General features: G+C 37.4%; 1 protein-coding gene across 13 annotated transcripts in view; it reads right to left on the bottom strand.

Annotated features, from left to right (window-relative positions):
• LOC102231320 (ras/Rap GTPase-activating protein SynGAP-like) overlaps positions 1 to 12,309 on the bottom strand; it is a 174,393-nt gene that overhangs the window by 34,017 nt on the left and 128,067 nt on the right. For all 13 annotated transcript variants that reach the window (XR_002752553.1, XR_002752554.1, XM_023331074.1 and 10 more), the window contains 3 exons: positions 6,730 to 6,883; positions 6,381 to 6,479; positions 797 to 1,036 (listed from right to left, as the gene is read on the bottom strand). Coding sequence is in view for 11 of the 13 variants with exons in the window: in XM_023331074.1 (XP_023186842.1) it covers positions 797 to 1,036; positions 6,381 to 6,479; positions 6,730 to 6,883 (493 nt within the window). In the remaining 2 variants the exon portion in view is untranslated. The remainder of the gene's footprint in view (positions 1 to 796; positions 1,037 to 6,380; positions 6,480 to 6,729; positions 6,884 to 12,309) is intronic.

The raw sequence follows: 12,309 nt of genomic DNA, 5'->3' as shown, positions 1-12,309 counted from the left end.
GTCTAGTGTATAAAAGTAGTTCTGTTTGTGATGCAGTTTGTGAAGTTACACAGTAAATAAATAACAGCAATAATTTGGGTTATTTAGCCCAATTTATATTAATTTATAAATATTTAGTTCACAAATTAAACACTTAGCATCAAACTAAATATTAAACATTGGAAGTAAATACGTAATATTTAGTTTCCAAATAAATATTCATACTGAAGCTAAATATTTAGCAACAAATTGGTTAAATCAGTTTGCTGATTTAAACTAAATATTTAGTTTGAAGCCAAATATTTATTTTGCAAGGCGATTATTTAGTTTAGCTTGCTGTCTACATATTTAATCACCAAATATGGATGCCATAATTGCTGACTGATAAATATTTGAAGATAAATATCTAGTTTCAAAATATTTTCAAGACAAATATTTAGCTAGCAAATCAAATATTTAGTTCAGAAATGGAAGATTTGATAAGCAGGCTTAGCTTCAGACTAAATATTTAGTTTGGAACAAATTAGTTGCATTGAAGCTAAATATTTAGTTAGCATTTTAGTTTAACTGAACATTTGCTTTGAATTTAAATATTTAGCTTGCTAACTTTATTTAGAGCTTGCAAACTAAATATTTAGTTTGGAGAACAATATTTAGTGTAAAGTTAAACATCTAACTAAATATTTAATGTGTATTTAAATTATTATTAACTTTATTAAAGAGACATAAATCCATTATAATTTTTTTTGTAAAATTAGTAAAAATATTTAGTTTGCAAACTAAATTCTCCTCCACCCTGCTAGGAAAGGTCGGTCACCTTCCGTCTCTTCTTGTCTGTCTCTTTGTACAGATGAAGGCGAAGGTTGCGGACGGCCGGCAGGTTGTTGAACTCAAAGTGCTCTCCCCAGAAGACGGTGTCGGTGCGGGGCTTGCTGGTGGTGCGGGCGTACAGCATGTCGTCCAGGCACAGCTCGCAGTAGTAGCGCTTCTTAGCCGGGAGCTCACGGGCTTCAATTATCCACAGTTTCAGCACATTGTCCACCCTCCGGCTATTGTCCTGCATGAAGATGAAACCAGCTCAAACGCAGTTTACATCACTTAATAATAGGCTTTAAAAAGAATCTTTGCAGTTCTGTCGATACAATGTTGGGAGAAAGATACAAAAATGCAACAAAATACGTCAAGGACAGAGAAGAGGAGACGGAGAGGGTGAATAATGGGCAGCAGCAGGTCATCCTGCAGAGGAGAGACATGACTGATTTGTCTTGAAGTTGAAAAGCAGCTTTAAATTCATCACACAGAGGCATTAAACTGCATGATAGACACACAAAAGACAAATGACGAAAAATAAAAAAATAAAATCCTGCATTTCATCTGTGCAACAAAGACACAAACAATGGTAATTATGCTTCCGTGGTGAGTTCTTATCATGATCACAAAGCGTGTTTTATATTTGACAACTCCTGCTGCAGGAGAGAGGGGCCTGCTGGTTGCTGAATCACTGTCGTTAGCCTCATACTATTCAGCATCTCATTTTAAACCCGACACATGCCACGATCTTCACAACCACCAGGTTTTGTCCTCTTTTATCTCTGGTGTCAAACGAGAGGCATCATTATTTCCAAACCCGTGACTTTGAATGTTTTTGGGCATCTGGTGTCTCAGTTTGCCAGAACAGAGAAACCAGTATGGGAGCGGGTTCTCAGCCTTGAAATCGTCGCATGGCTTCCATCTTTCTTTTATATCTCAGATTTGACTACTAAAACATGGCTGCTTAAAAGAAAAAAAAGACTTCCAAAGTGAATCAAAGTCAGGTACGCTAAAAAGAATAATGGCAATCCTTCGCTCTGCTGGTACGTCTGGTCTGAGATACACGACTCCTAATGTTCAGGCGTAGGAGGGGAGAGATTTATCTGGGAAAACATCCGTTAGGGATCCTCAGAGTGCCGTGACTCAGCCAGGCCCCCTGCGGCCCGAGCATCTGGACGGAGAACATCCAGCTCGCGTGATGTTTCATCTCAGACAGCTTTAATTTGTCTCCAGTCCCTGGACGCTATCGAAGCCACATGTCTCACGTGTCTGCTCACTTTTAACAACCGACAGGAGGAAGCACAGGGCGATTTTGCACAACTATCAGATCCGCAGGGAAATTATTGCTATTACTTGGTGCTGAGAATAGTTCAATTAAAGATGTGAGGATGAAAATATGATCTCACTGCACGGGGAGCACTTCACGTCAGAGCTGCAAAAATATGCAGTTTGTGTTCAGAACAATGATTGAGTATTTTGCTTTGATTTGATGTCAGTTTGATCCAGTTTAGCAGCTGTTGAAGTGCACACTTTGAAGATTTTAGGATTAGAACTGACGCCTCCTGATTAAATGGGATAAAGTAAGAATCACAATTGTTCTTCAGAGTCTGAAGTCGCATTAGAGTATTTAAATTACTGTAACAAGGTCAAACTGAAAGGAAATATCAGGATCCCTTATTCTCAGAAAACAAAAAGACTCAGTAATATCGTTTAATCCACCAAATCAGCTTGCATCAAACTAATTTATTTCTTCAGCAGAAAACACTATTTTTTTTCACTATTTTTGAATATTCTACAGAATTATAAAAAAGTTTTACACCACTCTAATTCCATGTAAAAAAACATTTTGTTTCAAAGACTTTGTTGTAATCTCTTCAAAGTGGTCATGATCCAGTTTTTCTTCTTTTCAGGTTTTCTTTGGACTTTGGCTGATTTCTCCCTCACCACATGCAGACAAACAACTGAAAAAAGTCCTGCCATAAGATGCATAACCCTGCTGTCAGTTTTCAGCCAAGATTTCTCTGGAGGTCACCTTGCTGGAGCTAAAATATTGTTTCCTCTCTGTTAGACTGTGTTATCTTTGAGGTTTTTCACAAATTCAATGCAAGAAATTGAAACAACTTGACTTTTGTGACAGACTGCTGGCAATAAGATGCCTAAAGATTCACATGAACAGATGATGTGTTTAGTTCAAGAAATAATCAATTAATAATTGATTCAGATGAATCAGTTTCTTTTATAAAATGTTAAAAGATTAGATATTTGACTCTGGAGCAGCAGGTGGTTTTATGTTCGTAAATCCTGCTGAGATTCAGAATTAAATTTGCCCCAGCTGGTCCAGCCCGACCACACCTGGTAATAAAAATCCATCCTGAAGAATCAGATCACAGCAACCAGCTCCATATGAAGAGAAACACAGAGCAGCATGTCAGCTGAGCAACAATCAGGACACAACAGGTCTGCTGATGTTTCTGTAACTCAGCTGAGATTCATCTGAGTCGCATTTTTAACAAAGCTCAGAATCAAAGCACAAAAATCACATCTGTTAGAAGCACAAAAAACCTCCAAAAACAAACAACAAACAGCTAATAGTGCACTTCTTGGCTGCATGATGCATAAAACACATACAATTCAATTTAAAATATTACAATGAAAATAAACTATACTACAGAGGAAATCACTCATTCATTCTCTGCCCTGTCATCCTCAGATCAGTAAAATCCTGATTTATGAGAGAAATGCATTTTTCATTTCTATTGGACTCCAACTAAATGTTTTCCACTATTTTTAGCAGAGAAAAATCCTGTCGTCAGAGTTCTGCAAATGGCTGTTTAACCATTTTATGTGAGTGCATCCAGTCTTCATGATAACCACCTCCTCTAATTACCTGTGGATAGTGCCACTTTCTATTTAATAATTGTTTTGTGTTTTGTCTAAGATGTGTCACAGCAGCAGGAAGTCCAAAGTCACAACTTCATCAATTGCACGTGTTGTGGAAAAAACTATTTTACCAAACACTGTCAGGTGAAATCACTCAATCAGGTTTATTCATATATTGTGCACAATACAGAGAGCTTGTAGGACAATCAGTGATGAAGAAGGCCAAGTGAAAAGCTCTGCCAGGCAGAGACAACACTTGAGTTTTATACCAAGGATAAGGGATTCAAAACAAGGGGCGAGAAAGTCTGGTTCTGATCCAGCTGTAGAAAACAACTTCCAACCTTGTACATGTAACCCAAATAGTTCTTTTGGTGAGAGTTCACAAGCATTTAATATAACATGATCAGCAGATGTTAACTTCCACCACACACAGCATTAAGTTAATTTGGCTTTGCTGCGGAATCAGTCAAAAACAAAAACACAGCAGGTGTAATTTCTGTTTCTGCTAAATAAACAGATAGTTTAACTTAATAGTGGAACAGTTGGCAGCACTGATGGCTTGCAGGAAAAAGGTTGTGGGGTTTTTTCACATGGAGTTTGCATGTTCTCAATATTTAGCATGATTTCTCTCCAGATACTTCATCTTCTTTCCACAATCCAAATGGATGCTAAATAATGCAACCTGTAATACAAAACTCACTGAACGTCAGCAGGAAATGTGGCAGTGTAGCTGCTTTCTGCTGGTCAGTGCTAAGCCATGCTAACCTCTGCTGCTGAAATTTTGTATTCAAGTGTGAGCTTTACATTTCCACTCAATCAGCTCGATCTAAGCAAACTGCATCCTCTGCATTTAAATATGCAGCTATTACTCAAAAATAAGACATCTGTAAGCTTCCAGACATAACAACCTACGCCTTCATGGATCATAACCAGTAAGAGTAGCACTACTTCCACTTGCTTTTACGCAAGTAAAAGTAAAATGTAGCTATCCAGGAAATGACTAAAGTAAGAGTAAATATGCATTTGATAAAAGGCTATTCAGCTACTGTAACTAATGAAAACATCTATCATTTAAGATTTTAAAATTACATCACCAGATGGACCACAATATAAAGTTATGTGGAAATTTTGTTATTCTAAGGACCAAAATAAATAAAATAATTATAAAACAACTAAATCAGCCAAATAAAGAAAAAAAATAAAATAAATTTTCTTTCAAAGAAAACTTGAATAAAAACTCCAGGTGTATGTCTGTGTCTGGTAATTATTTTCCTTAAAACAAGATGTTCTTCATTCAGTGAAGTTACTCACAGTAGGTAGAGTATCCAGTAATTTTACTATTAAGTAACAGTAAAATTACTTCGTAAGAAAATTACTCCAGTAAAAGTAATAAGCACAACTTAGAAAAATACTCCAAAAAGTTTTTAGTTTTTGGAGTAAAAACTAAAAAAAAAAAAACCCAAGACAAAACAAAATTTGCTGTGAGTAAACATGGCAAATTCGGCAGGACAAAAAAGCAACCAAAGTCCAAAGAATATTTTTCACAGACCTCTGAGCAATTTTGTAGAACTACTGATTAGGGCCATTAAAAAAATATTTAAGTCCAGCTAGAAGGAGATTATGAAGAAAATAGAGACTCAAAACTTGAACATTTCAGTTCATTACATGTTTCAAATCTCCAAGAGCAATCATATATCTATTTGGGAAATATAAAATACTACAAAAAATAACATAATAAGAGTTGAGCTTTTGGATGATGCAAACAACGTCCGAGTTTTCAACATTAGTCTGTCATTTCCTCGTTGAGCACTAGGCTGGTCTGCTGGGTCAACATTCCTCTGTCACTTGTGTTGAACAAAAGCTTTGCGCTGCAAAAACACAAAACTTCCCAAGTATTTTTGTGCTCTAGTTTTCAGTGCAAATATCTTAGTATACTTGAAATAAGACAAAACTAACTAACAGGTAACTTTTCAGCAAGATAGAAGAGCTTGTTTAGGGGCAATAATTCCTTGATATTGATTAAAAAGCAGTAATTAGATTATTTCACAACAAGACAGTTTCCCCAGTGAAATAATCAGCTGACTTAAGTTCCCAAATCTTGCTGAAAAGTTACTTGTAAGTTAGTTTTGTCTTATTTCAAGTGTACTGAGATATTTGCTAGATCAAAATTACAAATTACTGGTTAATATGTTTCCAGTGCTGTGCAATCAATTTTTTAAGTGTTCAAGAAGCTTAAATGCCACACACCCAGGTGAAGATCCCAATCTGGGAAGCTTTCGACTGCGCCGGTTCATTCATGAGGCCCACAGAGCCGTGAGAAACTCCTGGAATCAGTCATGTTGGCTTGTTTTCGCTCCTCTCCTCTCAGCTGCTGGGTATCAGCGAGTATCAGCTTTCACAGACATGCTGAGCTGGTGCACATCGACCTGCTGCGTACAATTTACCCAAATCACATTACCAGATTAGTGGTTTTTCAAAAACAGCAACCGGGACCCTCCGCCCTGAAACATTACCCCCGTGAGGCTTTAACACTTCGCTTGCAGACGCCACTAAATTGCTCGACATAGACACACACAGACATGGGGATGAAGTTCACACAGAGAAATGAAGCGGTGCGCTCTTATTGGAAAACAAACAACAACAGGAGACGGGGAGGAGAGAGAGAGACACACAGACACAGGGATCATCCGCATCCCTTTCTCTCCCCTCACCTTGTTGGGCTTGACAGCTCTCTGCAGGTTCTCGATCCATTTGTCTCTCTCTGCGGCTGAGCGACACGCAAAGCACTTGGTTCCTGACGCCGTTGTCACCTGAGGTTATAGCCAATGGTACCACAGCCATCAGTCACTATGGAGACAGCAACTAAGGCGCCAAAACAATGTCTCAACCTCGATTTTGATCAGTTTCCACTAATAAAAAGTAATGGAGAACTTTACAAAACCAATGCAAATTTTATAACCTTGATCATCAGACTTTTATTTTGTTTTTGTCAGTTTCTGTTTCTCTGCACTAAAAGCGGGAGTGTGCCGTTGCTCGACCATCATGCAGCTCAGCTCTCACCTCAAAACAGTACTCCTGTCCCAGGATGCTGGAGTGGACGGGTTTGATGATGGCGTCCTCGTCCAGTGTGAGGTCCAGCGCCTCGGCAGCACTGCTGGGAGACAGCAGGGACTCATGGGAGTGGGACTCTTTGAAGCTCTGCATCAAACGGGTCCTGGGAGACAGATAGTCAGTCAGATGTGAGAGCGGAGCGGGAAGAAGGGGAGGAGGTCATTTCATCACGGTTCGGCAATAGGAACCCTTCATGTCAGCATCTATATGTTAATTCTAACATTAAAAACGCATTTCATTCTTTTTATCTTACTGCTATTGAATCAAAAACCACGGAACCAGTTGATAGAAGGAAACCAGCTCATAATTTTCCAAATAATCCATTAGGACTGGTGGTAGCACATGCAGATATTTCGTTTAAACCAAATACAACATTTACATTTTTCTGCATTTCAAACTCGATGGGATATGAATGAGGCTGATAATGTAACAGCTCTTCAGATTCAAACATACTTTCCTGTTATTTTACATTCATATTAAATTCAATTCAGTAACACTTATTAATATTAAAGTTGCAGAAGTTCTCTTTATCTTGAAAATAAAACATATAAAAAATAAAATTTTAATTGACTATCAATGCAATATAGCATAGGATAAGTGCAGACGAAACCAGAATCATACTTAATTTAAACCCGCTTGAATAATTTATGTATTATAATCTTAAACTGCATTAAGAGATTGAGATAAAAAAACAATAAATAAGCCTAACACCATGAATTATTTGCCTTGAGATGACAAGATATAAATAAACTTAATTGACTTGAATTTCTTATTTAGTATCTACATCATCAGAGTTTTTTTTTTTTTTTGGAGAGAAATGTAAAAATAATTTAATAATAAACAGGCTTTAACGAATTCTGAATCAGACTTTAAAATGCATTTTTTAAAGAAGAGTTCTTCAGCTGTATCCCATTTCTATTCTAACGAGATAATTTTTTTTAGCCCCGGTTTGGATAAAATCACATTAAAATGTTTCCTGAAGTCAAAACTTTGACGTGCAAAGTGTGACGTTTCTCTCCAACCCTGGCAATGAAATGCAACATGGCTGCTTTGTGTTTCAAAAACAATAATAGCTGCAATCTTGAGGTTGCATTTATGATTAAACAGCTTGTAAAACAGCTTGTATAATCAACAGCTTGTATAATCAACTTTGTCAGAAACACCTTAATAGTTGTTTTGAGTTTATCAGTCTCTCACATTTCTAAAGAAATTTGGTTTGCAAACATTTGTTTCTGCTTAGATCATTTGAGTTCCTTCCACCAGATTTCAATCAGGTTGGGTTTTTTTCAGCCTTTCTATTGTACATTTCCTCTTTGGGATTTCTGTCCTGTTCGGTCTCACATTTAAATTTAGAATATTTTGGTATTCAGAAGATTTCATGATCTTCTCAATGACTGCGGGAAGCTGAGATTCTGTGGCTATGCCACCATCCTAAATCATTATTTCTACCACCATGCCTGACAGCTGGCATCAGGTGTTCAAGCTGATATGCTGTTAGATCTTTTTAAACATTGTACTGTGAATTATGTCCAAACATCTCTACTTGAACCGAGGACATAATTCCAGAAATTTTGTAGTTCTTTCAGATGCAAGTTCGCAAACTGTAAGTTGTTTTGCCACATTCCTTTTAGAGAGAAGATGGAAACAGACTACACTTCTTCACTTTTTAGTCTTTACCGTTACAATTTTACATGTTAACTGAGCCGTGTGGAGTGTGGATGAAGCTTTTGGTTATTTTGTTGTTAATAAGCTGGGACATTCCTAAGAATCAATGAAAATGTTTTCCACATATGAATAATCATTCTTCTAGTGCAACCAAGAACTTCCAATAGTTTGAAAATGACTACACACTATTAGGGTTTAGAGCAGCAAAACACCAAAGCTCCAGCTTTTATCGCAGTGCTCACACTAATGATGATCATTTTATTTAATTAGCTAAGCCTTGGTGTTGTTTTCCTTCTTAACTCCAATAAAGGATGGACTCATTTCTTTGAAAAACTAATGCATACCAGAAAAAATGTAAATCCTCTCTTCATGATTCAAAATAAAACATTGAATCATAATGAAAAAAGAACTCCAGAAGTTATGAAAATGAACTTTTGCCATAAATATTGTGTCACATGACTGTATGAGAACAACTTTTTACCACTCGTAGATTTGCTGCTTTGCTTGCACTGCTGCTTTAAGATAATGCATAGATTATCACCAAAATGGGATTTATGAAGTGAAAATCTGCTTTCCAAGCTCCACCAGGGAGCTGCAGGCTGTGCAGAAAGAAATGAGGTCCAGTGATTAACTTTACTAGCTAAATTCAAAGGAATATACTGTAGAAAATATAATCTCATGCTGTTACTTTATGTTATGCCATAACTCTCTCGCAAATTTTTTTATTTTTCTTCTACAGTTTTTTATGCTCTAGAGAAAATATATATTGAAATGATTTCTAGGAAAGAAAATCAGTCCTCTGACATATTTATGCAAACATTTCGCAGTAACAAACACTCAAACCGCTCATGGTGCTCACCTTTACTATAGTGCACACATGCACACACAGAAGAAGCTGATAGTCATATATCCATTACGACAGATAAATGATGACACGATAAATCTAACCAGAGAGTGAGGAGCGCTGGTCAGGAGCAAGGAAACCCCCCAGGAGAAGAAATAAAAAGCAAGGATGGAGATGAAGAAAACCTAAATCCTCGGCTCTGCGCTCACTTTTCCCACGATTGCCTGTGCCTAAACCCAATCATAACGTTCATCACTGGAGCACTGATCGCACAGGGAACCGGGGAGAGAGAGAGGCTCATGGAGAGAGGGAGAGATAAAAATAGACCTAAAAGAATGAGTCAGATTGAAGGGAGGACAGAGAGAGCAGAGAAAGACTGGAGGAAGTCATGACAAAATGTGAGAGAGAATGAGGGGGATGGGGGGTAAAGACGACCTCTCAGTGGAAATTAAGTTCATTATGTAAACACTGGACTCTTCAGAGAGGAAGATATGAGAGTATGAAGAGTCTGAAAGGAAGAAGAGTGAAGAGGAGGATGCGTGCGGACTAGGGAGCATGAAGGGATTGGAGAAACAGCAGGAGAGCTGGAGGAAAAACGGAGGACTGAGCCAGCTCTCAGCAGAGACACTTCAAAACAGAGACAGCTGGAATATGTCTTCAAATACCTGCAACACATCAGATCAGGTGGAGCAAAACTCAGCAAGCACGAAGACAACACAACATGATTACCACAACGAATACCGACTCAGACATTCTGCAACTTTAGTTTCATGAATTAAGGACATGTAACTTTTGAGTGTCTGAAGTGTTGGCCAAATGCAAAACAAAATTTGCTGATGTGGATAAGATTAAGGGATAATATTGGCTTCACATGCAAGGATCGGCCGATCATCTATCTCCCAAAATTATGGAAATCAATCCTGAAAATTGGCTGGGATGATAAATTGGTGTACCCTTAACAAATACTGCTGTGAAGTGTAGAGGAAAGTACATAGATTTCATCAATTCATACACAGTGTTTGGGTCCTGCAAGTTGTCAATTAATTATTCGCTAAAATATATTCAGAAAATAGGTGAATTGGAGCCAAGCAAACAGTTTCCTACAGTCTTCATCAACACCGACAGGGTGTCAACATTTCGAATTAAATTGGCCTAATATGCAAGACTTTGCTGCTGGGAATATTGCTGCTGAAAGAAGAGTATCAAAAAGATAACTTCAGAACAAAAAGTGGGTCAAAGTTCTGAACTTTCTAGATATTAACCCCTCTGAGAATCGCTGGTCAGACCTCAAAAAACAAAATGAGAAAAAAACAACAAAAAAAACCCTTCAAAAACATCTTTAAAAAATATTACCAAAAGTAGTCCAGAAGTTGTGAAATTGTGACAAAAAGCTCATTTTACCAAGAATTTGGTCGTTTTGTCCCCTCAGTGGCCTTCTGGGGGGAATAAACCAAGCTGAAAAGTGTCTTGGCAGATCCTTGTTTCACAGCTGGAGCTTTCAGTTGAGTTCACTTCTGGCCTCAAGTTTGACTCCAAATGTAAAATTCTCATCTGGCGTTCGATTGAATCATATAGCAACTTACAGACTTTGAGCTGTTATTTATTTATTTTTTATCTGGCTGCTTCTCATCTGAATGTGGGTGGTTTACGGTAGAAAAAAAAACTAAAATCAAATAATAACCTCCCCCCCTCTCATTTCTCTGTAGTCATTGAGAGGCATCTAGTCCAGCAGAATTAAATTCATGTTCCCTGAGCTGCTGAGGAATCTTTGCTCTGCTGTACGTCTGTCCAGGATCCAGAGGAGGTGTAATTAAGCAAATCTCCCACTAACTCATTTCCTTCTGTACAGCAAGGATTATGGCTGACTGCTGGTTACCATGGTGAGAGAGCTCCTTCATCGCACTGACTGAGAAACAGTGATGATTTCAGCTGAAAGTGATACTGAAGTGAGAGTGGAAAGTGAATTTATTTTCTCATTGAACATGCAACCAGACTCATCTGCTCTCTCATACCAGAAAATGACATGTTAGTGATTACTGGCTCATTCAAACCTGATTCTTATATATATATTTAGTGAATAAAGGAAAACAGCTTTAAATATTACAGTGAATGCATCCAGAAAGGACTCAGGACGGGCTTATACAAACTGCGGCCCAGGGGCCATTTGCAGCTCTCGTACTAATTTTGTGCAGCTCCTGACTTCAAATAAGAATGGTGGAAAAGCACAGGTAGTCCATGCAGATGGACTTTTGTTTGACTTTTAATCTGTCCAGCAACAGTTACTCAAAGCCAGTTTTTTTACACAAACTTGGCTTAATACAGTAAAGAAAGTTCCAGCTGGATCCTGTTCTTATAGCTGAAAATAGATAATTTTCTTTCTCAGTTGAGCACAGAAGATTTTACAAACTGGGAAGTAATGTTTGTCTCAAACAAAGGCAAACATGCAAAACTTTTTTAAAGTTTTGAATTGACAATAATGTACACTTCTTTCTCCTTTAAAAAAGACAAAAGCACTACTTTGGTTTAGTAAATATTCCATTCATAATTTGTCAAGCAGGTATAAAAATTCACAATGTAAGTTTTGTTAATTTAAATATTTTCTATTTATTTTCTCTTTTTTACCTCCAAATATTTTTGGCAGGACTTTTTTCAACCAAACGACAAAACATTTGGACACGACTGATTTAGGAGTATTTCAACTTCAATCACTCCAACCACTTTAGTAGACAAGTTCTATAATTTTTTTTATTTCATTTTAATTTAATTATGCTTTGTGCTTTAAACAAAGAATAAAGAACAGAAGAGCTGTGTGTTGACAAAACTAAGTACACCCCTGCAACTTTTAAACTATTTAGGGAGAGAGGAACCAAATACACTTGATTAACGCATCATCAATGTGAACAGCTCTATCAAAATGGAGTTACGGTGGTTTGATGCTCTGAAACATACAGGTGTCTGTTAACTTGAAACAAAGGTGGAAAGACAACAGCAATATGTCAGAGAAGGAACTATTGCTGCCT

Source organism: Xiphophorus maculatus, chromosome 3, assembly GCF_002775205.1.
Source record: "Xiphophorus maculatus strain JP 163 A chromosome 3, X_maculatus-5.0-male, whole genome shotgun sequence".
Lineage (NCBI taxonomy): Eukaryota > Metazoa > Chordata > Actinopteri > Cyprinodontiformes > Poeciliidae > Xiphophorus > Xiphophorus maculatus.
This window is presented reverse-complemented; position numbering and strand designations above follow the sequence as displayed.